The sequence below is a fragment of the Accipiter gentilis genome, chromosome 5 (genome assembly GCF_929443795.1).
Source record: "Accipiter gentilis chromosome 5, bAccGen1.1, whole genome shotgun sequence".
Taxonomy (NCBI): Eukaryota; Metazoa; Chordata; class Aves; order Accipitriformes; family Accipitridae; genus Astur; species Astur gentilis.
The window spans coordinates 4397400-4424756 of NC_064884.1; the positions used below are offsets into that span (position 1 = coordinate 4397400).

Below are 27357 nucleotides of genomic sequence, written 5' to 3' on the forward strand. Positions count from 1 at the left end.
TACCCCAAAAAGGTCATTTTTGAGCCTCCGGATCAAGGTCCTCCCATTTTAGGGAGCCCCAGGCTGAATCCTCCCCGGCTCGGCCGAGGTTATCCCGGTCCTCGATCCAACCAGGGTCAGACCTCAGAGCAGGAGCCGAGAGATTAGACGCCTGTGGCAGAAGAGGAGGCGGGGGGGGGGGGGGGGCAGAATTAATCCCCTCTCGCCCTCATCTCCCCCCCCATAAATCCAGCCCGGCCGCCGGGATTGCAGGATTCGGCCTCGGAGAGCGAGGAGGCTTTTGGGGGGATCAACCCTGCCAGATCCCACCGGGATCTCACCTTTTCCCTGCCGGCAATCTCACCTCCTGGTCCATCCGACGCTTCTCTCTCGGCTCCCAGCCGAGGCTCTTCAGGGCAAGACGCCCTTATTTTGGGGCAATTCACTCTATTTTGAACACTGGGAGCAAGGCGGGGGGGGTGTGTGTGACCTCCTCCTCTTCCTCTCTCCACCATCTCAGGGCTCCACCGCATCCAAAGGCGATGCCAAGCTCCAGCCAGGCAGCGGTCCTCACGTTTTCAAATAGTTCGGGCATCTCCATGGGGAATGAAACCAGCTCCAGCGGTACTCACACCCCCCCCCTCCAAATAAATAAACTAAACATCTCTCGCAATAACGACCCCTGCAATGAAGCCCTGCTGGAAATATCCCAGGAAAAGACTTCTGCCCCCCCCCCCCGCCTCCAAATTCCCCCCCCTTGAGGAGGAGAAAGACATTTGCTGAAGCCCGTCTGTGTTTGCTTGATTTTATTAGGACCGACACATTCATCGTATGTCACAACTTCACCGATCGATGAGCTTTAGAAAATAAAAAACCGAAACTGCCAGCGCCAGCCAGCGAGATAATGGGGCTTATATAGTAACACGTCTGAAAAAGGCATTAAATGCGTCCTCCCCCGTCCCCGTGTCCCTCCCCGTCCCCGTGTCCCCACCCCCCCAACCCCCCCTTCCCCATTCTCACAGCTTTGATTGTATCCATAAGCATGGTTCGACAAAAACAAAACAAAACAAAAGTTTCCCAGCTGCCAGGTTATTCTCACAAACTAGAACGCAAAAAACAAACAAACAAAAAAAAAACCCACCCCACCCCCCCCCCCCCAAAAACCCAAAACAACAAAAAAAAACCAAAATAAGAAAAATAAAAAGGCCAGGAATTATTTTAATGTTAAAAAATAAAATAAAATAAAAGCAGATATGGCAACGCTACTAGTAAAGTGGAATACATCACAGAAACCAAAGTCTTTTTGCAGGCAACACTGTTTGGAGAGAGGAGAACACTTGATGGGTGAAAAAAGTGAAGTTCTAAATTATATACAATAGTATCTAAGGGTGGCTTTGAAAAACAGTCTCCTTTAATGTGATTCAACGTTTAACTTGCCGTTATCTATTGCTTATTTATTCAGATCCGTAATAACACTTAAGAGAGAGACGGATGTGTAAAAATGAGACACCGTGGAATAAAGAAAAACCAAAAAAACCCCAGCTTCTCATATGAAAACGCCACATGTACGTGCTTGTCCAATGTGGAATGTACCTACAGTCGTTTCACGGGCCGGGGGCTTCTCCTCTCCGCGCCGCTCCGGTAGGAAAACCGGCCGGTCCGTCCAGCAAGAGAGCCGGGACACGCTCGCTTGCTGGGGATGAGCTCATGGAAAGCGCCCCGCGAGCCTCTTTATCACCCCAAAACTCGTTTCCAGGCGGAAAAGTCCGACTTGCCCGGCTGTGAACAGACAGGATCCAAAAGCGTCTGGTAGCGAGATGGAAAAAAGGGGCGGAAAGCCCTAATCCTTATGAAGGACGAGACTCAGTTGTTAAATTTTAAGGGGTATCCGATGGCTTTTTCCAGGCACTCTACCAAAGAGCCAGCGGAAAGAAAATCCCTCTCCACTTCCACAAATTTGATGTAGATGGATTTGGGCGACACGCCGGGCTCTACGACGCAGTTCTGAGATAAAAAGGCGTTGATCCCGACCCAATCTTTGCTGAAGGTTTTGGTGTTTGCCTGAAAGTGTAAAAACAGGCACTGCTGGAGAGTCCGGACCTCGGCGATGCCGAGGTAACAGTAGATAATCCGGGCAGATTCCATATCCACCCGGAGGGAGGCTTGCGGTGAAGGGACCTCCAGCTCCCCTTGAGTCTCATTGCCAGGATCGGGCCCCCTGTGCTCAGCGAGAGGGGAGGGGGGTTTCTCATGGCACTCTTCGTAACCGATGGCGTACAAGCCGGGGCTTTTGGGGATCCCTCCCGGTAATAAATATTGAACGATGTTTCCCCCGGTGGGTTTGGAGTGAGCGATGGGTATCCAGTCGATCTCCATGTGCAGCTCGAGGCATCTGGCTTCGCTGATGGTGATCTCCAGGAATTTGTAATAAACGTTTTTCCAGTTCATTTTCTGCACTCTGGTCATGATAACCCGACCCTCTGGTTTTTCCGAGTTGAAATATTCCCGGAGCCGCTTGCCGAGGGGTACCTGCGAGCTGATCTCTGCGTAGTGGTAACGAATATCCTCCTTCCAGCGGGTGTTGTAACCGATGCCGAAAATGGCCAGTTTGTTAGAAAGATGTAGCCTGGAGAAGTCCGTCCAGCTCTGAAACAGCTCCCACTTCAACTGGACCGACTCCAAGATTTGCATAATATTCTGCATGACATCACGCTTCCTGGAAATTAAAAAACACGGAGAGAGGGATAAAGGCATCAGTAAACCGGAGCTGCAAAACCATCCCAGCGAACACACCGACCTTTGGGAAATATTAAACCCTTCCAGCTTTCTTGGCTGCTTTTTAGGCGGTGGGTATTTTATTACTATATACGTCCTAGTTAGCTAGGTGAGTTTATGGATCATAACACCACACTGACAGGTTTTTTTAATTAATTTCAGCAAAACCAAAGAAAAACCCAACCCAAACTCCTTCTGGTATCTCCAGCAAACTGCAATCTCTGCTGGAAATGAGATTTCGCGCAAAAAGTTCTGCAGGACGTAACCCGGTAAAGAAAATGAGAGCTAATAAATCCCCAAGTTCAGTTTCCAAGAAAGATTTCTGCTCTTACCAACTCCCAAAAACCACACGGTGGAAATGTCCTGCTCCTACCTGTGCCGCTTCAGAGCGATTACAAGCAAACACGCGTCTGGCGTCGCTAAGCAAATGCAAACTCTGTTACTGGGTTATTCTTTACAGCCGTGCATTCCGATCGGCACACGGTCCGTCGCAGATGACCGGAGCTGCATCCCTAATTTGCAACCGCCACTCAAAATGCTTCCGCCTCATCATTACTCCCAAATTCACGTGAGCAAACGGGGCTGTAATTGTAAAAACTACAAAGCAAGCGCCAAGCAGCTCCGAAAGGCTCAGTCCCAGCACTGGATCAGAAACAGAGCTCAGGGGACCAACCCCACAGAGCAGACGATGCCGGTGAAGATGAGCTGCACCCGGACGCAATAACCCGCTGCAGGATGGACAGCAGAAATCCCTCTTGGATAGCCAACAAAGAAATCCCCGCGTTTCCAAAGATTTCTTTTCACTCCTGGTAATGGCACCGGCATCAAAGAGAGTTTCCACGGCGGGATTTACGCTTTGCTAAGCGATCGGGAGAAAGCATTCATGTGGGCCTGAAGCAAGCTGGAACAGCTTCCTCCAGGATGAATGAGACACTTAAGAGCGTAATTAGCTAGTAGGGAGAACTACTAATTTTAGGAGTTATTGTCCTATAATCAAAGCTGTAGGAAGATAATGTGACTTGTTTGGTAATGGAGAAATCTCTCTCGGTCCAACAAGTGGTATTTAAAAGCTTGTTCTGCACGACTCTCCTCCCTTTTATCTGTTGTGCCGCATCTGTAAAGCTGAACTGCAACGGAACGGGGGTCACCACATCCCCACGAGGGTCCTGCCTCCTCCCGTGTCCCACCAGCACGTTCAGCATCTTTAGTCCCCATGCCAGGCGACACCAGTCGTCTTCTGCGGGGCATGCACGAACTTCCCTCCTCCTGCGGGGTCACGAAGATCGCTCCAACTCCCTAAAATCAGCCTTTCCCAACAGCTCCCCGATGGAGTTAAGCACGAGGCTGGCCAGGACACGATGGTCTTTAAGCAAGAGCAGATACGACGCCGCACAAACGGCACAAGGATACACCTGGGGTTGAGACTGGCAGCTTCATTTCTACCCAATAAATCCCTAAGTGGATCAGAAGTTGTCTTTCTTCCATCCTATCGATATAAGTGTTCAAAGAAAAAAGGTTTGGGAGCTGCAGACCCTTCCCACCGTGCTGGAGAGGTCCAGCCTCGCAGCCTCTCACCTAAAAAAACCTGCTTCTATAGGTGCAAATACAACACGTGTGATTTTGGGAAGGTTCTCAAAGTCCTTTAGGTGATCTGGTGCCTCCGGGACAGACTGCAGGCACTGGGCTTGGGACCACGGAGCTCTGCGTTGAGCAGTTTGACGCGCGACAGTCGGTGCGCGCCAGCTCTGCAAACCTCAGGTGGGGTGTCCAAGCTCTCCGGCAACAGGTCTGAGCCATCCAGGCCCAGATAGCTCACCCCTCACGGCGCCGGGAGGGACCGCAGCCATCGGCACGCTGCCTATCTTAACGATCTAGCACCAGCAACCGCGCCAGGAGGTTCCCGGATAGGCCTTAAAAAGGCATTTTGGCAAGCGCATCGCCGGCGCGCTCAGAGCGTAACCGAGTTTCTGGAGCACCGAGGAGGGGACCTGCTTGGCGAGCAGAGTTGTCTTTGAGCCAGGGGTTTTGAAAAATGCCTGTTGCATCATCAAACTCCCGTTTCTTTTTTTAAGTTACTTCTGAGGAGTCATTTCCACTTCTCCCTGTCTAGCAGCAAAAGAGAAGGCAAGGAGAGAAATACCGTACAAGAAAAATGCGTATTTACCCCCAACCCATTTATATTTACACACAAACACCACGGCAATACTGAACCATCTCAAAGCTTCTCTACAGCTTCCCCGACGCTTCTTCAGATGCTGAGCAGCACAGCGTCACTATGCTTGGAAAACGTCTTTTTTAGACTTTTGGAAGTGGAAATTCACCTTCTGGGGACAAGACAGACAAGCGGACACAGTAAATACTGGCTCAGCACAGGACTGTTTGGTAGCACAGAGCCTGTGTTTCACCGCTGTTATACACTCATTTGACTCTAGACAGACAGCTGAACTCAATTTAAAGAAAGCAGTCCCATCCAAACCCAGAGACAGGAGAAAGCAGCGTGGGTAGATTTTCATTCAACAGTGAAGGAACAGAGCTAAGAACCAGAAAAAAAAAAAAGCCCCCACCTTTAATAATTACACTATAAATACTCTCGCTAAGTTTAGTTCAGCACAAAATAGAGCTGAAGCTCTGGTGAAAAAAAAAATTAGTCACTCAAACTGCTCCTGCTGGGAAGAGGAATAATTTCACTAGAGATGATCACTGGTAGCACCTTGTGGATGAGAGAGGAGAAGGGCTTTCCACAGAGGGAATCCACCACTTCGAGCATAGAGGAAGCAATAGGGAAAAAGAAATTTTAAAAAAGCTTTGCTTTTCAGTTTTAGCATCTCCTCTTACACCAGGACTCGGTGGCTCAGCAGCTGCCCCGCTGCGCCTCGCTTTCCCAGGCTCTGACCAGCACCTCCACGACTCGGCCAAGCAGAGGTATTATATGCAGCAAGAGTCAAATCATTACTATTATTTATTTTTCAATGGAAAAATCCGAGCTAGTAGAGGGTTTACCCTGTGTCAGCGCTGTTTGTCACAGGGCAATCTCATTTTTCATCTGCAGAAGGTGCCCTAGAGCTGGGTTTTACCCTACCGTCAAATCGCAACCTTTGTGCTGGAGCCTGGCCATCTGCATTTCTTTCTCCTCGGAAGCTTTTGCAATTCAAATGAGGAAAGACGGGAGACAAGACTGGTGCAAATTTGTTCTAAGGCGCTGTTTCCAAACAAAAGCGGACTTCAAAGAGCCTGAAACAGCTGGTTTCAGTGAAGGACCCAGCTCCCCAAGCTTTTTCTATTTCATCTTCACAAAGCCCACAGTGAATAAAACTTCTCCTCAAAATATATTTAAAATAGCAGAACAGAGTCTAAGTAGCGTTTCACTTTTCAAAAGCGTTTATTTGGAGGCAGCAGTGTGCCAAGGGGATGCAACGGTGAGCAGACGCGGGGGAGAGCCCAGCTGACGGAGCACGGAACCTGGACACAGCTTCGCTATTGCTCTTCGCTTCCTACGCTGCCGAAAAGAAGGCAACCCAGGAAATACGGGAAGTCCTTATATGTCTTCAGAGGCCAGTTATTTACTACCTGAAGTTAGGAGACGTAGCGCTGTCCATGTTAACGAGCTGTGCAGCTTGCTTGGGGATGGAACGCATTAGGTTTGCTGGTGTGTGATCAGGTCCCAGTGCTGAGCTGACGGGAACAGCTGAACTCCTCGCAGGCAACAGGAGTAAAGCGAGCTCCCTCTGTTTCTGCAGGTTTGTGGTCAGCTGACAGTGACAGCAGCCTCATACGTGTGTGTTTTATCAGGAAAAGAAGAGCCAGAATAAATTCCAGCACCCAGAGAGCTCAGTGATAGGTTTCCTAGAGCAAGCATCTCGGCAGCACTCTCCCACCCTCTCTGCTAGGAAAATAATGTCACGGTGCACGTCTGCTCCTGCGGTTTTCCAGAACCTGCTTAGCTGCAAAAAATCCTTCCAAAAATCCTTCCAAAATCCCGGGGGAAGGAAAGGTAGAAGCAAAGATAAGATTTATAGCAATACACGTGCTTACAGTCCAGCATTGCCGCATTGCAATTTCTCCATGTCAAAAATCACAGCACAGGTTCAGCAAAGAATCTGAACGCACTACCACTCCCTTCAATTTTATTGAGGTGATTTCTGCTGAAAATCTGCACTTGACCAAAAACGCAGATGAACTGAAGCCCCACCTTCTTCAAAGTAAGTTAGGTGCATTTTAAAACATTGGCCAAAAAGGTGAAAAAGTTTGGCATCTATTTATTGTCTGTGGCTTTTAAGAATAGACGCAATTCTATTTTTTTAAGATAATAAATAAATACCCAGCTTATCTTCATATTAGCCACCCTACTCCTGACTGCTTTTAATCTACTACGTCAGAGTTTAAAAGGTCCTTGCTCTCATGGTGGGGGGGGGGGGAAGTAATTTTCAGCAAATCCGTCTTGGAAGATACTTTGCGCTTCCTCCGGGCACGTATGACAGGCTTATCACCTGCACGCTTTACAAAATGCCCAAGAGTTCAGAGACTTCTGTGTATTTCAGAGGGAACCTGGTGGGGGAAAAAATTACCAGAAAACTCTGAAAGGTCTAGTCTACCAAATCTAAACCAGTCGTCCACCTACACAGCAAAAGCTGGAAGGGAAGATTCAGGCAGTCCGAGCCTCCACTGCAGAAAATTCAGGATTATTTTCTATGCAAATCCCTAAAGCATGCCTTGAAAGGTAAAATTATCCCAGAACAGTCCTAAGCAACTGTTCAAAAAGGCAGTAATAATGTTTATACTGAAAATGGTTATTTTTCTCCAGGTGATCCCCGAGTTGCTAAACTGAATTTGCTCCACATTAAGAAAAAAGGTCACCTTTGGGTACCGTGAAAATCCACCTGAAGTGGGGAGTTTGACGAAGCTAGGCCTTTACAATGGAAGCTGCTTTTTTTTTTTTTTTTTTTTTAAGGTTTTGGAGGACTTTTTCATTCAGTTATAGTAAAAAGCCTCTGTTGTGTTACTAACCAGGGTCGCTATGTTAATATATACAGTGCTGATGACTTCCTACCCTACAGGAGCTTTCCAGCATAGGAAATACCAGATTTGACACTACACTTCAGATGACACTACACATTACTGGTGGGGGAGCTCATGTGTGCAACCCACCCAGAAGGGTCTGCGAGCCAATTTGCAATGGCTCACTCCCATCGTAGACAGATCTACAACCACCCTGTGCGTTTTAAAACCCTAAAGGTCAGAAGAAAGTAGCCCTGGTCCAAGTAAATACGGCACAATTCCTTCCATTTTTCAAAACACTCTGTGTTATTGTTGGCGAGGCAAGGGAGATTCACATGCTCAAAGCATTTGAAACGCTCCAGTATTTGTTAGATTAAATCGATCCAAAAGGTTACAAGTCGGCTCTGGAAAGTTATAAAAATAATAATTAAAAAAAAATAAATCACAAGCTTTGGCATGCCTTCCCATCAAGGAGGGGAAATGCATGAACTTTTCTTGCAAGCATTACTCACACCAAGCCAACAGTACACACTACTACTGGGGTGCTGCGTCCCTCTTCTTACTCTTTCGTTCCTCCACTCCTCTTGTATTCTCTTTTTTCCTTACATCCAAAGGGGCAAACTTCAGGCAAATGGAATAAAAAAGAAAGCCAAACCCAAGATTACAAATAGATCCAAGAGTTTGGCCTCATGTCACGATACCCACAGCCTGCCCACACACAGCCCTAATGAATCTGCTGTGTGTTTTATCCACATTTTAAGTCCTTGCATTCATGTAGTAACTCTTGTTTCGTTTGTTGAATGATGAAGCCAAGAAGAGACAGAGTTGTGAAGCTTTTCAGATGTTCTGAGGTAACTGGAATAATGCATAAAGCAGATTCAACTGTATGAATAGCCTTGCACAATGTATTTATAATTATAATCAGAAGTTTCAAATATCCTCCCCTCCTGCACAACATCCCCAGAGAAACACATTCCAGGGTAAAACATTCATAAATTACTTACTGCGTGTCTTCTGAAGATTCCTGTTTTATCTTTAATGTTCTTTTTGTGGTAGGCATTTCATCTAAAAGGTAAAATTCCAACATATAATTACTTTTCAAATAATGTTCCTGGGGCTTTTTTTTTTTTTTTTTAAAGGCTGAAATTAAATTAAAAAATAAATCAGAGCTTTTTGCTAAGCCAGCCAGTCCACTAAAGTTCTGCACGAGACAGCTCCAGTTCCTAAATCCTCCATAACTGAAGAGTATTTTGTTTTCCTTGGAAAAGATGTGGTCAGTTAAGATCTGAATCTATCTCTGCAAGTGCAAGATCTTTTCAAGGACAAGACTACAATTCCTGCTATTAAAATCACAACAAATTTGATTGCTAACTACATTGTTTAAAAAAAAAAAAAAAAGGAAAAAGAAAGAAAAAAAGACCATTCTGCTTTCAATGGCACATTTGAAGAGAAGGCACGAGAACAAATGCATCTGTACTGCATTTAGATGTTGTGTGCTAAGTGCTTTTCTCATAACTTCTCTGAACATTAAGAATATCGTCAGCCCAAGTGCACACAAATATGTCCGATTTGACTGAAGGAAAACGGTGACAAACGAGGAGACCGCAGTTTGACTCACCAGAATGAGTCAAACTAGAGGGAATTGGCCATCGTTTACATGGGTTTTGTAACGTTGTCCTCTCCCCACTATTTCTCTCTCACTTATTTCTGACTTTCAAATCCTCTGGGGAAGAAGGCTGAGAGAACCAGAACATGGTTAACAGCCAACTTGCAAATTTTAACATTAAACTGCGATTTAAGCCTCTTTCAAAGCATCCCAATTGACCAGTCCCCTGAACACAGATGTGTACAGATACGTGACTGCATCTCCTCTCCCTATTTCATCCTACAAATCACGAGGGGGAGAAAAAAAACCTCATCGCACCAAGAGCCTTTACCAAATTCACCTTCTACTGCTTCGCTTGGGTCTCCATTGAATTTGATCAACTTAAAGTTTCTGACGTGACCACAACCCCCTGGCTCAGGCAAGGGAGGAACATGCACCCGTGAGATCAGTGGCTCAAGAGATATAAATATGCTTCAAGAAACCCACTTCACAAAACTGCTCAGATCAGTGTGCGTTTTCAATCAAAATGTAGTACCTTGCTCCACTTAACAAAGTTTAATAAGCCACAAGCAACCAAATCTCCAAACTAAATGAATATATCGATTCTTGTGCAGAGACACCAATAATTCAGGCAAGAAAACCATGCAGAGGAGTTTGGGTTAGGTCTCAATCCTGGAATGTGAGCTTGCTTGCCTTTTTTTTTTTTATTTAAAAACAGGCCACACATCTGGATATAAGCATATTTACATGTTTAAAACAAACATACCAGTTAGGGTACATATAGGAAAAAGGAGCAACATTTTTTTGTAGTTGTTGGTATTAATAGCAGCAGTTTGAACTGCTCATAATTTAACCGAATGGTGTTTGAATGGTAACACCAGGTTCAGCTGGTGCCCACAGACCTCCAAAGCAGGGTACCACTGAAAGGGAAAACAGCCTCTTAATCCCATGAGGGGAAGTAAAATGGAGCAGGGGAAGGAGAGACAGGGAACGTGTCACCTCCTCCTCCACCGTTTCTGGCCACACAGCCCTTCGTTCCTCCTGCTAGGCTCTTTAGACTCAAGTCCTGATCCTAAACCACTTTGGGAACCACGGTTTGCTTTTGACGATGAACTGGTGAATTTCTTTCCTTTTTTCTCCCCCAGGACATCAGGTGCTCAGCATCTTGAGCACGTTATGTCAGAAAAACTAAAGCTGGTACTGAGATACGTATGAGCACAGAGCCCAGGCAAAATCAGAGGGTGGAGATGCGTCAACATGGCATTTCTTACCCAATTCCTGTTCGCCGGTCTGGTAGCAATGAAGATCCTGACTGTGGTTTCCCCAGTCCTCCTGCGAATACTCCTCCATCGTGCTGCCGTCTGACTCCAGCTCCTGATACAAGCCGCTGCTGTTGATGAGGACAGGCTGGCAGGGCTGGGAGTCCCATCCTCCCTGCCCAAACACCTGCTCCAGCTGCTCAAAGGTGTAGCTGCTTTTCCTCTTCCCAACACCGTGCTCCTTCACGCGGCTGTAGCACCTGCGAAGGGTCTAAGACAGAAAAAAGCACGTTAATCAGGCAGCGATGGGTTGGAAGAATGGATATTCACTTGCAGACAGTTATGTGGCTGCTAGGTTTTCTTGTTTCTTTTTTTTTACTTCTGCTTATCAGTATTTGCCCCACACTCACGAGCTAAATGCAATGCTCCCGAGCTAACCTATACCCGCCAGGAAGCATCGTGTGTATCCGATGTTCCCACTGCAGCGATTTAGCGTTAACATCTATGACACAGGACAAAGTTGCGTAGCAGCTACAGGTTCATCAGATTTAACTCGGGTGATTTATTCTCTTCCCCACTTCAAAAAAATCCCCAGATCTGCTATGTAACATAGGGAAAAAAAAATAAAATAAATATACCAAGAGACCCCCAGTCAGAGATACCAACCAGCCAAGAGAATGCACACCTACTACGAGGAGGAGAAAGCAGAGCTGGTGTCGTGCCCACAGCTTGGAGAAGGTAAAGCAGGGAGGAGAAAGAAAGGAAAAGAGAAAGAAGAGTCCCCCAAAGCAAAGACGGTCCAACCTTCCTTACTCTGGTAAGAAGACACAAGGTACAAAATGTATACGCCTAAGCTATTTAGCTAGGAAAATATATATTACTTACATATTTTGCATTCCTTACTAACTCACTCTGTCTCTTGTGAAGCTGCTGAAATTTAAAAGAGGTCAAATCAATAATGCTCCAAATTCCCAGACTTCGATATCAAGCATTAAGTAAGAAACAATACTTAGACAGCTCTGTCTAATAAGCCTTTAAAAACAGTGCTGAGGCCGAAACCTCCCACACAGACAGATGCAAAAACCTGGTCTACTTTTGGTGATCCCTTTAGCATCCCGCACCGACGACCACACAGTCGTGCATCACAACAGCGATGCAAAGCCGTATAAGCCTACCATTTCCATCCACGTTTCCCCCCTAATCCGGAGCAACACAACTATTTTGGGATAAAAAAAAATAAAATAATAATAATAAAAAAATCTTTATGTGCATCCCTCAATGTGGTTTTAATTCTACCAGCTGCCCCAGGTTTGCTGGATCTTGACGGTTTTCAGATTGGTAGAGTGCTAGAAAACTTTTTTTTTTTCATATTAAATTTATTAGATTGCTCAGGTTCTAGCTTGACAGGCAAAGCTACCTCTGGAGTTCAAGAGGCATTAACTTGGGAAGAGCTAGTCCTGTTGCCTTGCTTTCTGGAGGATGGCCATAATGGACTTTCAAGCACATCATTGCAAAAACAGGTTGTTTTTTTCCCCCCAAAGGAACATTTACATCTCCAGAAAGTTCGAACCTACCTAATGCTCCTCATATACTGGTTTAACAGCATCAGCAGGAAAGGGATACATTTCTAACCAGTTTCCTCATTATATTCAGAGCCTTGGGGGCAGAAGCAAAACTGCTAAGCAGCAAGTCAGTTTTACCCTCTGTTTCAAAAAAAAACCACCCCCCAAACCAACCCCAAAATCAAAACCACAGAAAGAATACAAAATAAAAAAAACCCCAAACCATATAAACACACAGGCAGCAGTAAGACCAGAACTATTCAGTGGTTTAAGGTAGAATCCTTCCCGATTCTGCCACCAAATTGGACACCATCAAATTTTAAGTTTCCATCTGCAAGTGGGATGAAAACCAACCAGCTACATCAACCTGAAACCAAGGACCCGGCCAAGAAACCTGCTGATATTCACTGCAGGCAGACTGGGTTCCCTAGGGCAGGGGGTACAGATAAATGTGGTGGTTAAAATTGGGCAAGAACCACCTGTTGGGAACAGCAAGGCAGTTTTAAATGGTCCGGTTTGCCCTGAAAAGTGCATTGGAGGATGCATCGCCCAGCTTTTTCACTCCAATTTCTCTCCTTTCAGCTCAAATCTCACCAAGCCATACGGGCAAACTCTCATTTCACTCTTTCTAAAATCCACCCAGGTCAGATTTTTGGAAGTATAGTTCCCAAACCCCAGTTCTTACATCTGCCTGGCTTATCCATCAGAGTTAACTGCAGACTTAGAGCCTCTAGCTGCATTTATTAGCAGCCTTTAAGCTAAACAAACCGTCTCCAGCACAGTTAACCAAAAAACGTCAATACTCTTGGCCAAGCCCTCTTGGGAACATTCGACATCCACAGTCACTTGCTCTATTTTAAGCGTGTGCTTCAAGCATCTCTCTCTACTGATGGAGTTATTGAGTATCTTACACTGGGTTGTAGCCTAGTTGTAATTATTTCATTCAGGCTGCAAACTGGCTTATTTTACCATGAAAATAATTTAGCATCGTCAATGGAGACTCCTACAAGAATTAAAGGGAGCAACGCAGAAAAGGGGCAAAAATAAATGAGCAATACTCTCATTGTTCATTATTCTTGCAAGTCAAGAGTACTTTTGAGGTTACTGCCTAGATGCTTCTGGACCCGGCTGCATGAACCACTTTTCACCTCTGCTTCTGGCAGCAGATAATCTAAAGTTTGAGTGAGATAATCTCAAATTTGGTGCTTTCAAAAGCACCAGAAGGCCCGTGGCCAAGCAGCTGGTGGGTCCTCTTGGTCTTGTTTTCTGGAGAATCGAGATTCCCGCTAGCTCCTTCTTCTTGGTGGCACTCCCCAGTTTCTCCAACAGGCAGTCCCTACCACTTTTCTAAGTGATGTTCACCTCCAAATAACACAGGTCAGCTCTGTTTCACGGATGCCCGCAGGCTTCTACGTGGCAGGGCTGAGGTGGACCAGATCGATCGCTCTCCCTCTGCAGTCGCCTGCACCTCCCACGACAATTTGCTTCGGAGACCCTGGTAAGTCCTAAATAATTGTTCACGCTTCAGGAAACCTCAAGGGTTCAGACACCTTTATCCCAGCAGGTTATTCTGATCACCAAGATTTAAGATCTAGGTTTTTCTTACGCACCTCCTCTATTCCTCCCGGTGTCCGGCTCAACTCCTGCTCCGTGGTTCCTAAAGTGCACATACATATAATGATACAGATAGACAAGAAACCAGTAAATTTAGGACAAGTAACTGAAAACAGACCTGATAACTGCCCAGTGACTGCACAGACTGGAAGAGACCGAGGCTTTTGCTTACTGTTCTGCAACCCTGACTGCAATACGAAGACAGATTATCCCTGCTTAATTTATAATTATGAAGTTCAAAGGAGGAGACAGTCAAAAAGCTCAACATGGACTTTCTCACCATTTCTAACTTACAAGACCTCATCTTCTCTACAAGCAAAGCCACAGGAGAACCAATCACTTCGCAGGAACTGCAGCATGACGATCAGAAACACCGGTCAGAAAAGCCTTGGGAAGGGACTCTGCGGAAGGCTGTAGACACAGTCCTCCTCCCAGCAAAAAATCAGGCGAGGGAGAACCACACTACAGTGAGCTTTTTACACATAACCCCAGAGATGGTCCAACAGAAGAAAACTCCAGATCCCTGATCTGACCTGTACTCTCACTCGGTGAGATGCTACAGGCTCCGCAGAGCAGTTAAGTGGCACACCTGCGTGTCCATGTTAATCTATTTAAGTCTATTAAATGACAGCAGCTGGCCTAGAAGGGGTCCCAATGGCACAGAGCACCACTTAGCACAACGTCCACCTCTGAAGATGCTCTTTCACTTAATGGGAGAGAGCTCTTGGCTTCACATCCCAAATTAAGAGCGGCAGTATCAAATAGCTTCCTCCCTCATCATGCCAGGATACTCACAAGCAACACGAGATTAAACTAGACTGGGACAAAAGAAATGGCTTTTGAAGCCATTGGAGTGGTTGTAGGGCACGTAGGGATGGCTGGCAGAGTGAAAGATCTTGCAGTCTTCATTCCCGAGTTGGATGGTGGGAGCACAAGGAAACAGAACTGACTACAGGAGTCAGAGAGCTCTGCTCAAATTGCTAGCTCATGGAGTTTTAGGTTATAAAATCCGTGCAAGGCAGGAGAGCATGAGACTTCTGTGGAATATTGCCACATGGAGCCCTATTTCTGTGGTCTATCCAGAATAAAAGGAGGAGAAAGAGCACTTTAAACTCTTGAGAGCGCCACACACCACTGCAGAAAGGTAGTCGACAACTTCAACATGTCTCCAAGTGAGACACCACGTCATAACACTCTTCTGGAAAACACAAGCAGCCCCACACAAACCCCCACTTAAAACTCTGCAGGCGTGTGCTGCAGGAGCTGCCGCGGACCCGTCTGCAAAGGCTCCAGCCCCACAGGTGGCTGCACATCTGCCAGATCACTGCACTTGAGGGGAGACACGCTGGCAGTCAAAATAAATCATGCTTTGCACCAAAGAACGAAACCTCAATCGTATCCTGATGTGCCCAAACGCACAGGGACTTCCTGAAGGATTTGGCTCTGGCCCAAAGGTCTCCGGTACAGAACAAGGGAAGTGATGGGAGTGTCCCGAGAGGAGAAGGGTGGTGAGGGGGAACACAGACAAGTTGATCGTCTGATCGAGATAGGAACCAGAGATCTCTTTGGACAATGACTTGAAGAGGCAAAGTCACCCTAGAAGATACAGATAAGGGCTGTCAGTCAAGGCAGGCAAGTCAGGCCCATGCTTTTAAGTTAGGTTCTAGCTCTGGCTAACTAACCCAACAAAAAGGCGCAGTGCATTTCCCACCACTGCCAATTTCTAAATCACAACTGAATATATTAAAAAAAAAAAAAAGCTCTCGCCTGGACAGCAATTATCTACAGAAGCGCTACAGCCAATTGTAGAGGTCAACCTAGATGAGGCACGACTTTGCCAGCGACTGAGAGGGAACGAAGCTGGGGTATAACGAGCTGTAGCCCGGCTGGGGGAGGAAGTCATGCAGCGATACGTGGTGCCGAGACACGACAAACTTCCCCACAGTGGTGGCAGGCTACACCTCGCGGCTCAGCCACCTGCGAAGATGGCTCCATCAGTTGCTGCTATTAGAGAGCTGAGAATAAAGTTATTCATACCCTTCTCAGGGATTTGATGCTAATCAGGCTAGACATCTAGAGAGAAGAACCCTCCAGTATTGCCTGCGGAAAAGCAGACGGCTGGTCACCTCCATCTCTCGACGTACTGAGCTCCTGGTTTAAGACAGCACTGGATGAAAAGAAGAGTAACTAGTTAGAGCTTGAAAAGGCAGACCAGCAAAACCCTCTGCCATGCCCATACCTACCGCAGCCAACAACGTTTGTCTCTGTAAGAGTTTAGATGGGATGGATGCGTCCTACTGACAGAGCTCGGCTTGCAGAGATGCACAAGTAAGGTTCAGCCTAGTCCTGGCATGACCTGCTCAACCCCATTGCTACTTCAGAGCGATGAAGGCCACACTTGAGTAATTGTCTTGCCTTTAGAAACACACTTATTCCTAAAATCAAACTTGAAGTTTCACGCATCCGCTGTGATCAGGACAAACATCTTTATGCCACCCACAAAGCCTGCCTTTCAAGAAGAACCCAAACTGCAGCGGTCTGGACCAAAGAGGTCTGAGATGTACTCAGCAGGTCACATCTCCGCTACCAGTAAGCCATGAAAGACCATATGGACCCAAATCCCTCCTGTTTCTCTCTCAAATGAGCGAGCAGAGCAAGGCCACACGCCTCCGTCATGTCCCAATTTCTCAGGACGATGACTTAGGTTTGCAGATTCCCAGGTCAGTATTAAGGTGAAACGACAGTGGGGATCCTTCAACTCACAAAACTCAACTTTTATTCACTCACAAGAATTGGCATGCTCACCACAAAAATTGGCATGCTCGCCACAAAAATTGGTGTGACACAGTAAACTGTGTAACATGCGCTAACCATACATCACCAAACATATACTACAAGCCTTGCTTATTTGGGAATCAGGTCAGGGAAGACAATAAGGGGAGCCCTCCCGTTGAGTCACGAGGTTCAGAGCAGACCCCCTTGCTTTCTAGGCTCCTTAGAGAAGGGCCCAGGGGCAGCTGGATCTGCTCCTAGTCAGTCCCAGACTTGGTCAACGGTTTATGTCTAAAGGGATGAGGTGTAGGGATTGTGTAAAAGGAAAAGGAAAGAGAGAACAAGACAGAGAGAGAAACAGGGAGAGAAAGATTTCACCGGTCCTGGGTCCAGCGTTGGTTCAATCAGCCAAGTGGTCCCATTCTGGTGGGCTTGCGCACCTGGGGCTTCAGTTTGTGTCCTTTTACCATCCTTGCCCCTCCTTCGGGCGGGCACTCAAACTCATTAGGCTAATTAGGTAGCCTTTGGGGAATAGGTCGGTGGGCTTGGGTGTCATTTGGGGAGTAACTTCCCCCTCCCTGCAGATGTGATCTTTAGCCATGCACGGTGAGCTGCTCTGTTCAGCCTGTCCAAAACAGCATTATCAGAGCAGGGAGCTGTGCACCCTCCGGCACACCTTCCCCCTTCCATTGCTGATGGGCACTGATCAGCTTCTTTTCACCTGGGGTTCCTTGCTCTGCAGAGTTCCTTGTTATGCAGAGTTAGTCGTTAAGCAGAACTTGCCCCACCGCAATGTTTGAGACATTAACTCCTTCAGCCCCTCCAGAAGACAAAGAGCAGCACAAACCTGCCTGCAGGTGGGAGGGAAGATGGTCCTCTCAAAAACAAGCTTCGGCCAAGCGACAGAAAGCATCAACCCGGGTGGCACCACAGGGGAAACTTCTCACGTAGTTCAGAAAGGTAAAAAACTTTATGCATACCATCCTAGAAGCGTGTCGTTGCCCGTTCTGGGGTCTCTAGGGGAAGGTCCGTGCCACTCGCCTTCAGCTGTGTTGAGAAAACGTTACCAGTGGCGAGCAATATCTAAATCCATGGGAAAAGCTGGAAATGAAATACCAAAGGTGGCTTGAACTCCAATTTTCACCAGGACCAGTGGTCAAGGGCTGGTAACTGGTGAAACCACAGCGCTCCACAGATCATCATCTACATGGCCCCCAAATTCATGCACTTAGTAGGATGGAGCGTAACCTGGAAGAGTAACGAAAGCGAACCTGCCCCTACACTGGCACTCGAAGCTGTATGCTCTCATACGAGCTTCATTCTGCTGAGCATTTCAGGTGCATCCAGTCACTTCTGAAGTAAATAAAATCCTCGATTGATCAACCATCCAACACCTCCTGCATCATTGCTGGTGGCACCCTTTCCTGACATCAAAGCACAGCCTCTGCAATAACGGGACAGCCAAAATTTCCAACTGCCTGCGTGTGCTGGCTAAGAGCAAGTGATAAAAATCGGAAGGAAGGGTTTTAACACCTTCCCAAGTCCTCCACAGTCAAGGAGCATGACAGGGAAAAACTGCGCGCTCCCAAACTAAGATTTAATGTTCAAGTGTAGCAGGTTTGTCCTTCTGCAATGAGTTCCTAGCCATCAACTGTTTCTGTCGCAACAGCATAACCTGCCAGTTCAGTCCCAGCTCCCCTTGCGAATGATGCAGTAAGCAGAGGATGACCCAGGTACACCAGAACGACCGGACCAGAGTATTACAGACACACAACACAGCTCCAGAAGCCACTGGGCAGTAAAGACACTCGTCCTGCACATACAAAGTGAGACAGATGCCTACTGGCACGACACTGCCCTGCAAATACCCCGACTGAAGAAAGTGGGTGCAGCTGCTCTGCAAGAGGGTTCGCTCCACATGATACTCACCTCCCGGAGACGCTCCTCTGCTGCAGCCCCACAATACATCCAAGAAGGAGTAAAACAAATAAATCTGTTCTTTGTCACCGAAGAGTTTATTTTTCCCGGCTTATAAACATCAACAGAAAGTTGTTCCCACCCACCCGGGCCCGTAAGATCCTCCAGCGAGATGTTAGGCTGCTGGAGGGGATTCAAGGAACGACAAGAAATGAGCCAGCCTGGAAAACCCAGTGTATCTGAATCTATTTAAGCCAAAGAAAGATCTGGAGGTAACTTGAACACTGCCTGCACACATTACAACTGGTGGAGCCGCCCAGATGAGAATCTGGGACTGAGATAACAAATGCAAGACAAAGATAAAACACATTCAAAAGAAATAGAAGGCAAAGCCATTTTGAAGGTGGGTAGTTGGCTCGTTGCTACAAAATGTACCAATGCTCCATCATTTGAGATGTTCAAATTAAAAGACAGCCACTCTGCTTAACGTTATTGGACCCAGCGATGAAATTCTGGGTGAAATCCAAACTCCCATATCACACAGGAGGTCAAACATGATTACGGCAAGCATTGCTTCTGAGATAGTCTAGCTAGCGCAGCTTTTCCTTCCTTAAAAACACCTTCACACAAGATTTAAAAACAGATTGTTTACATCGTAAAGCAGGTAAAACCACAGCCCCATTACAAATAAGCCACTGCTGTCATTGCTTTATATATAGCTTAAAGCAGAACACCAACAGCAGATATTCAGGCGTAATTTTTCATTCCTTCCCGTTTGATGTGGGTTCACGGCATTTGCTTCTCCCCTTTGTACCTACGCTCTCTATAAGTGTTTAACCAGTGTCTTCAAAGTATTTCTTTCTTCCTTTGAAAAATAAATTACATGCTTAGCGGACAACCACAACCCAGCAGAAACCTCCAGTCACCCGTCCGGGGTGAGAGGGAGGTCGCTACGTACAGAAAATCCAACACCAGGGCAGTGGGACTCGTGAATTCCTGCAGCCGGAGTTAGATGTTGGAGCTGCTCCTCTTTGAATAAATGGCTTGGCACAGACTCTGGGGAGCAGCAAACAGATTTCAACAGCTCGCTCACAAAATAAAAGCAGAACCCGCATTTCTGCAGTAGCTGAAGAAACGACATGTTAAAAATGCCCCTGAATTCATTTTAACAGTCTCCCGACGCTGAATGGCAACTTTTAAGGAGGGATTTCTCTCTGCTCGAGAAAGGCTCGCTAGATGCAATTGCAGCCAGTGAATTTCTAGCACCGAAACACTCTCTCGCAGCTCAGCTAAGCAAAGCGCTGTCAGAACAGCGAGTCTTTGATTTCACCTTCCATGAAGAAACATGCGTGCAACAGAAGCGGAAATTCTTCCATGGATTTAAAAATCAATGCATAAGATCCGGCTGGAGCACATTATTTCAAGAACACTGCTTTAAAATAAAACAAGACTTTATTGCCTGAAAATTACCCTTGACTCGCATGGCTCTGCACTGGTCAGTGGCAACCATAAAACCTGAGCTCACCTGCACTTTCCCAGAGCATCCCCCTGACATTGCAGCCACACACGAAGGCTGAAAGAGGATGAAACAATGATGTCCCAGTGTATTACCCAACAGAAAGCAGCCTCAAAGAACATATACTGGGTACGTTAGCTTTTGCCCTTCAGACGGCAACTTCACAGCACGAGGCGACGGCTCATTTTTCCGCAGTTAAAAGCAGCTCGATTTAACAGCTAACCTCCTGTTCTCTGGCTGAAACAACATCGCCAGGCGAAGGGCACAAAATCAGCACACAAGTCGGGAAAGGGTTTTGCAAATATTCACTGTCTGCCTTAAAACACCAGTGCTAAGGTCAAAGCTTAAAACTTAAAGGCTCTCCACGCACTGCTGCGGAGAGACGACAAGTTTTGGGATACACAAACCAGGCTAATTCCTTGACAGTGAACACGCAAGAGCTGGGCTGGACAAAAAGCATGTGCACTTTAGTAAATGACTCTTTAACGAGAGCTACGTGTCATAGGGACATTCAGAATATATTACTAAACAAGCAAGGATTAAGGATACAACAGGACGAGGAAACTACAGAGCACAAGACAGCTTTTCCAGGAACCCAACAGACAGAAATTGAGACATTTCAATCCTCCTGCGGCTCCCGATTGCCGAACCCACCAGTCCCCTGACCTCAGAGCCACAAAGTCAGATTCAAGGTCCCTTTCTGAAGGAAGAAACCAGCAAAAGCTGCTGGAACGGTTACGTGTGAATCCCTGAATTTGAAACAGACACTTCCAGAGTGGCTCAAACCCAATAGCGGTCTCATTCCCAGCTTGCAGGCCAGCGCTGCTTATGTGCAGAAAAGCACATGCAGATGTTAAGAGACAGACGAAAATCTGAACTGGGACCTTACTTTGCATCCTGTTTGAATTAGGAGAGAATGCATCTATGCGATACAACTGGAAAACTTTCTTCTTCGGAGTTGACTTTTTCCTTTCCAGCTCATTTCTAACTCGCTCTTCAAGATTTGGCAGAGTCCAGGGAAGGCAGGTGTCCCGAAGAAGGCCAATATCGAGTTCTTATCTAAAACGCATTTATAAAGTAAGTTGAGTCCGATACGTTTTAAGCACGATTTACATTTATAATACATCAGCAAATCTTCACGCTACCTTCCCTTGAGGGGCATTAAGTATCCTATAAAATCACGGAAATAAGGAACATTGTGGATAATAAATGGAATGAGGCAGGTATGGTTTCCTTCATCACCATCTCCCTGGTTCTGTTTTCAGCTGAGACAGCCAATAGTGGAGGACTAAAGTGCCTGCGACCTCCCCTTGTTCCAAAAGTGCATTCAAGTCATCCTACTCTGCCTTAAAGATGACTTCAGGCTGTGACCCCTCCACACCCAGAAGTGATTTTTCACTCTCGGTCGAGCACGAGAAAGTCAAGCAGCCGATTCTGCCTGGAATCCTACAAAAATTGGGATTTTAGGCTTGGCAGCAGCTACCGCAACTACCTCAATCATCCCTGTAACAAGGTCAACTCTTGGCTCTCACAAGAACCCCCAGCTTTCAATGAGTGTTAGTATCTCGGCAATTCCAGCAAAAAAACCTTCTGCAAGCCCAAAGGCTTTGGAAAAAGCCACATTTTTTGGACCTCCAGATAACTGCACCGACGAAGACCCTCGCAGTGGGGATCCAGGACACACAAAAGCTCAAGCAACAGCACAATGGGTGTAGGACAACACAGTCAGCTCCTGTTCTGGAGCGTGTCCGAGATGCCAAAAGCCCACCATGAGGGTCTTTACCAACGAGCGCTGGACACGGCTGACATTGAACGGTTGTTCTTCACCAGGCAGAAAGCCCAAGGACAGGCCAACCTGCAAACAAGTACAGGCACAGGACAGCACACAGATGAAGGGCTGACAAGTCCCTTCCAGCTGGATCCTTCTACCAGACGTTACGGTACTGAAGAAGAGTCTGCCCCGACACATTGCATGTTGATCTAGAAACATCTAACAGGTCTGTCAAGAGCTGCTCTTGGAGCCATTGCAAGGTGATAAATATAAGCCTTGCGGTCTTTTATTCCCTCTAAGCTGTTTGATAGGTACGTGATGCGTGGTTTCTCTCAAGCTTGAACATTTTGGGGGCAAAGATGTGTTCAAGCATCACTTCTTAAGGGAAAGGGGGAGAAGTCCTCCCCTGCAAGAAGCTCACAAACTGCTGGGAGGATGGGATCTTCCAGCAGTCACCAAAACGCTTGCTCTGGCCCCAAAGCAGCCACTACCCACGACCAGCTCTATCCAAAAGCATCGACCAAACCCGAACGGCCAGTTCTGGGCTGCTTTAATAGCGAGACTGGTCCTCACAACCTGCTTAGTATCCTCTGAAGCATTAATGCTTGCAGAGCCTGCAACCAAAATTAGGGTGGCGGTCCTCTACAGCCGCTGCATAAACTCCCACCACAACCCGAAACCATCAGTCTTATGGACAAAGCCAAATGGCCTCAAGAAACTTCTCCGTCACACACCAGCCTCTGGCAAAGCCCAAAATTTCATGGAAGAAGCGATTTAAGTGACAAGTGCCTTGAAAGCCACTGAGGAAACAAGGGTCTCAAAGAGATTTCACGGTGCAGCAACATTCCTCTCCAAAAATACTTGGATGCCTTCAAGGGAAATAAAGCCCTCAGCGGCAAGTCCACGGAGTCAATGAAACATCATGATGAAAATACATTAAGAAACTAAAACAGAAGGGGAGCTTGCTTCGTTTCGACCACCTACTTTCAGGGACGAAGGCTGTTCTAATTACCAGAGATTGAAAGGTGAGTCTCTTGCTTATTCCTGAGCTTCCTCAATACCGTAGACTCCCTTACTTCACATATTTTGCAAATCAAAGGCCGCCCGGGTGTATGCACCCAGAGAATGCCAGCCTAGCTGGGCTGGCACAGCTGTATTTAACAGAAGAGAAGCAAACAGCTTCACTGATCCCTAGCAACAACAAGACATTACTTTTTTTAATCGATCGGCTTTCTAAGCGGCTGCACGGGCAGCCTAAAGGGTCACGAAAGGGGAAAGTGAAAGCTGGAGGGACCTTGGAGCATTTAATTCACCCTTCCAAGCTTCATTCACATTTATAAACTGAAAACCCGCAGCGATTTCCACCCCATCCACAGTCCCTCCAAACATCTCCTCTTCGTAAAAGTGGGACGCACGAAGCGGCTGCTCCCAAGCCGGACGCCAACCCAGCCTTTCCCTTTTCCCAAGGGAATGATGCAGCTGGAAAGATCCCTTTTTAAACCCTGCCGCCGGAGGAAATGCAGTCCATCGGGCTGTTTAACGCGGCTCAATTATTAAAGAGGTTTCTGAGACTGCAGCACGCTCTGGTGCGAACCAGGGGAAGACGTCGTACCCAGTAAAGCAACTCCAAAGCAAAGGAGAGAGCCACAAGTGCAAGAGGGCAACCAGAGCCCGAGCCACCCCCTGTTACTGGAGTAACTGGGAGCCCCCTTTTCCCATGGGAGCTTCAGGGAGCAGCTAGTGCCACCCCCTCAGAGACAGAAGATGCTAGAGGACACGTAAGGGGACTGAGTCAACCCACCCAGGGCTACGGTGTCCACCATGCTCGGGGCCAAAGGAGGCAACCCAGGGAATGCGATGCCCCAAAAACCCGGGGGAAAGGATGCTGCTGGGGCCTGTCCACGCAAGGGGACCCGAATGGCTGGGACACTGTGTCCCTCCCCACTCAGGAGCAAAGGATGCTGCCGCAGCCCACCCACGCAGGTACCGGTACTGGCGCCCTCCAGCTGCTGAGCCCGGAGGAACTGTGTGGCTGAACCCAAAGGACACAGCACCTGGACCAGAAAAATGCTGTTGGAGGCTGCGGGTGCGAGGGCTGAACACACAGGATGTGGCACCCAGCTTGCTCCGGGCCACAAGATTCCAACCGGGTGCTGCAGGGAGCCAGGCAGCTGAGCCCAGGGGACAGGGTGCCTCGCACCCAGGGGCGAAGGCTGGGCTGAGCCCAGGGGACACCCACAGCCAGGGCCAAAGGACGCTCCGGCAAATTGCCTGCATGGGGAGATGCTACCGGGGTAATCCCAGGGGATGGGATGCCTCGCTCCCACGGGTGAAGGATGCTCCAGAAAATTGCCTGCGTGGGGAGACCCTGCCGGGGTGATCTTAGGGAACAAGGTGCCTCGCACCCAGGACCTGGGCTGAGCCTGGGGAACGCCTACAGTCGGGGCCAGAGAATGCTCCAGAAAACTGCCTGCTGGGGTGATCCCAGGAGAACGGGTACCCCACACCCAGGGCCAGAGGACGCTCGGGAAAACTGCCGACCCAGAGAAGCCCCTCCGAAAGGCTGAGCCCGGAGGACTCGGCGTCCCCAAACCCAGGGCTAAAGGACAGGTCTAGCCCAGGGGATGACCCCGCAGCGAGGGCCAGAGAATGCTTCGGGGGGGGGGGGATCCCGAAGGGATCGAGCCCTGGTCCAAAGGATGCTCTGGCGAAGGGCTCACGCGTGGACCCCCCCCCCCCCCCCCGGGGAGTCCTGCGTCGTGTGTGTGTCGTCCCCCCCCGAGCCAAAAGACGCCCCGGGAGATCGCCCACCCTCGGGCAGGCGGGACGGCCGAGCCCGGGGACACCCCCACCGCCCTCCCGTCCCCCCCCCCCCCGGTCCCCGGGGACGAGCCGCCCGCCCCGCGACGGGGTACCTTGATGCGCTCCCGGCACTGGGAGGGGGTGCGCTCGTAGCCCAGCTCGGCCAGGGCGCGGGAGACGCGCTCGTACATGGCGGGCCCGGGGGCCTTGCTGCCGAAGACGGTACCGGCGCCCTCCAGCTGCTGGTACCGCGCCTCCACCAGCCGCTCGTTGCCCCAGACGGCGATCAGCGCGTTGGTCTCCGCCGGCGTCCAGGACATCCCCCGGCAAGCGGCGGCGGCGGCGGCGGCGGCGGCGCCGCCCGGCGAGAAGGAGACGGAGGGCGAGGCCCCGCCGCGGCCCCCCGCCCCGCCGCCGCCGCCGCCCCCCAGCCCGGCCCCGCCGGCCGCCGGCCCCGGCCCCGGGCCGAGGGGCGAGGCGCCGCTGGGGGTGGAGGGGTCGGAGAGGCTGGGGTTGCCGTCGCTCAGCGCTCCCGGCGAGCCCGGCGACAGCACCTCCATCTTGGGGATCTTCAGCGGCGGCTCGGCGGCCGGGAGCTGCGAGGAGCCGCAGGACGCCGCCATATTGGAGATGCCGGACCGAGCGGGCGGAAGTGACGGGGGGCTCCCCCCGGCGGGAGGGACTTCCGGCAGCCCCCGGGCAGGGGGCGGCCAAGGCGGCGGCGGCGGCGGCCGAGGCGGCGGGGGCAAGCACGTGCCGCCGCCGGCGGGGGCGTGGCCAAGGAGGGGGGGGTGCGGCCGTGAGCGGGGAGGGCGGGGGCGGGGGCGGGGCTGGCCGCGAAGCGGGCGAGGTTCCGCGCGAAGGGGGCGTGTTTCGCGGCCGGTAAGGGGCGGGGCGTGCCGCCAGGGGGGTGTGGCGGCCGCCGAGGGGGTGTGGCTACGCAAAAGAGGGCGTGGTCGGGGCGGGGGCGGGGCTCGGCGGAAGGAGGCGGGGCCAGCGCTAGGGCGGGGAGCGGGGTCGGCGCTCGGCTCGTAGGGTGAGGGCACGGGCAGGGGGCGTGGCTCCCGGCGGTGGGCGTGGCTCCCGGCGGTGGGCGTGGCTCCCGGAGTCCCCACGGAGCCCGTAGGGACGGGGACCCCGTGTGCATGGAGGGGGCAGAGACCCCCTCGGAATGGAGACACCCCAAACCCGGCTGCGCTGCCGGCGCCCCGGGGCTGAGCCCCCCCTAAACGTGGGGCTGAGCACCCCCAAACCTGGGGCTGAGCACTTCCAACCCTGCAGCTGAGCCCCCCCCAAACCTGGGGCTGAGCCCCCCCAAACCTGGGGCTGAGCACCCTCAAAACATCGGGGCTAAGAATCCCCGAAACAGCAGGGCTGAGCACCCCCCCCCACACACACACTGGGGCTGAGCACCCCTCCATATTGCAGCTGAGGACCCCCATGCACATTAGGGCTGAGCCTCCCCCACGCTTTGGGGCTGAGCACCCCCCGTTTTGGGGGCTGAGCACCTCCCTTTTGTTGGGGCTGAGCACCCCCCGTTTGTTAGAGCTGAGCACCTCCCATTTTGGGGGCTCAGCACCCCTAGACATCAGGCCTGAGCTTCCTCCCCCACATTGGGATTGAGCACCCCTCATTTATTGGACCTCAGCCCCCCCCCCCCCCAATGCTGAGCACCCCCAAACACCAGACCTCCCCTCATTTGGGGGGGGGGGGGGGGCGGGACGGGACCGGGGCCTCTTCTTCCCCTCCAGGTCCCACAGGCCGGAGGACCCCCCCCTGAACCGGTTGCTGCCCCCCAACCCCGACACAAAGGGGGTCCCCACTTGTGCACCAGCACCCTAATTAACGGGGTTGGGGCCAGAGGGGGGTGGGCCTTGATTAATGAGCTTAGGGGACAGCTAATGAAGGGGGGGCAGCCCCCCAGCTGCACCCCAAAACTCTTCCTTAAGCCAAGACTAACGAGCAGCGATGAGATTTGGGATATGACCCCCCCCCCAAAAGAAAAACCCACGCCACCCCCCCAAGAAGGATGGTTTGGGGGGGTCCTATGGACCCCCCAGTTGGCATCACCCGCCTGGGGCTCATTAATTAAACACTTTAGTTAGGGCAGTGTTGGTTAAACAAATGGGGGGGGGGGGGGGGTAGGACAGGATTGGGGGGGAGCTGCCTGCTCCTGCCTGCTGCAGCACATCTGGCAGGAGAGCAGCCGGGGAGCAATCAGGGACCGTAATTATCCCCTTGTAATTAGGGGGATTAGGGGCTGGCGGCAGAGCGGAGGGGGCTGCAATAAGCCCCCCCTGAGCGGGGAGGGGGGGCAGGTTCTTTTGTCACCGCCTGCCTGGCCCCAGAGGGATATCCCCAATGCCAGCCCGGCCAGTGTCCCCAAAGGGACGTGTCCCCCCACAGCCACCGTGTCCCCAAAGGGATGTCCCCGCTGCCACCGTGTCCCCAAAGGGCTGCACCCACTGCCACCCGGGGCCGTGTCCCCACAGGGATGTCCTCACTTCCACCCCTCTGGAGTGTCCCCATAGGGATGTCCCCACTTCCACCCCTCTGGAGTGTCCCCATAGGGATGTCCCCACTTCCACCCCTCTGGAGTGTCCCCAAAGGGCTGCCCCCACTGCCACCGTGTCCCCAAAGGCATGTCCCCACTGCCAGCCCTCTGGCCTGTCCCCGAAGGGCTGCACCCACCGCCAGCCTTGCCGCGTGTCCCCAAAGGGACATCCCCACCGCTGGCACATTCCCGAAGGGACGTGCCCATCGCTGGTGGCCCCGAAGCCAGCTGCCCA

General features: G+C 50.0%; 1 protein-coding gene across 19 annotated transcripts; it reads right to left on the reverse strand.

Annotated features, from left to right (window-relative positions):
- Positions 1–1155: 1155 nt before the first annotated feature.
- On the reverse strand, positions 1156–25285 carry MSANTD2 (Myb/SANT DNA binding domain containing 2). Of its 19 annotated transcripts, XM_049800348.1 has the most exons (9): positions 20885–20973; positions 17543–17663; positions 17284–17413; positions 16034–17187; positions 15828–15957; positions 11500–11544; positions 10627–10885; positions 8754–8814; positions 1156–2695 (listed from the first exon to the last, which is right to left on the reverse strand). In XM_049800348.1, exons 5-9 carry the CDS (start codon positions 15861–15863, stop codon positions 1843–1845), a joined length of 1254 nt encoding a protein of 417 aa, XP_049656305.1. In that variant the 5' UTR covers positions 15864–15957; positions 16034–17187; positions 17284–17413; positions 17543–17663; positions 20885–20973; the 3' UTR covers positions 1156–1842. The 19 variants fall into 19 exon arrangements, 13 of the variants coding, with proteins under 13 accessions (XP_049656305.1, XP_049656308.1, XP_049656303.1 ...); XM_049800351.1 differs by having other exon boundaries at positions 11500–11541; positions 16034–17413; XM_049800346.1 differs by having other exon boundaries at positions 16034–17413.
- Between the last annotated feature and the right edge of the window lie 2072 nt (positions 25286–27357).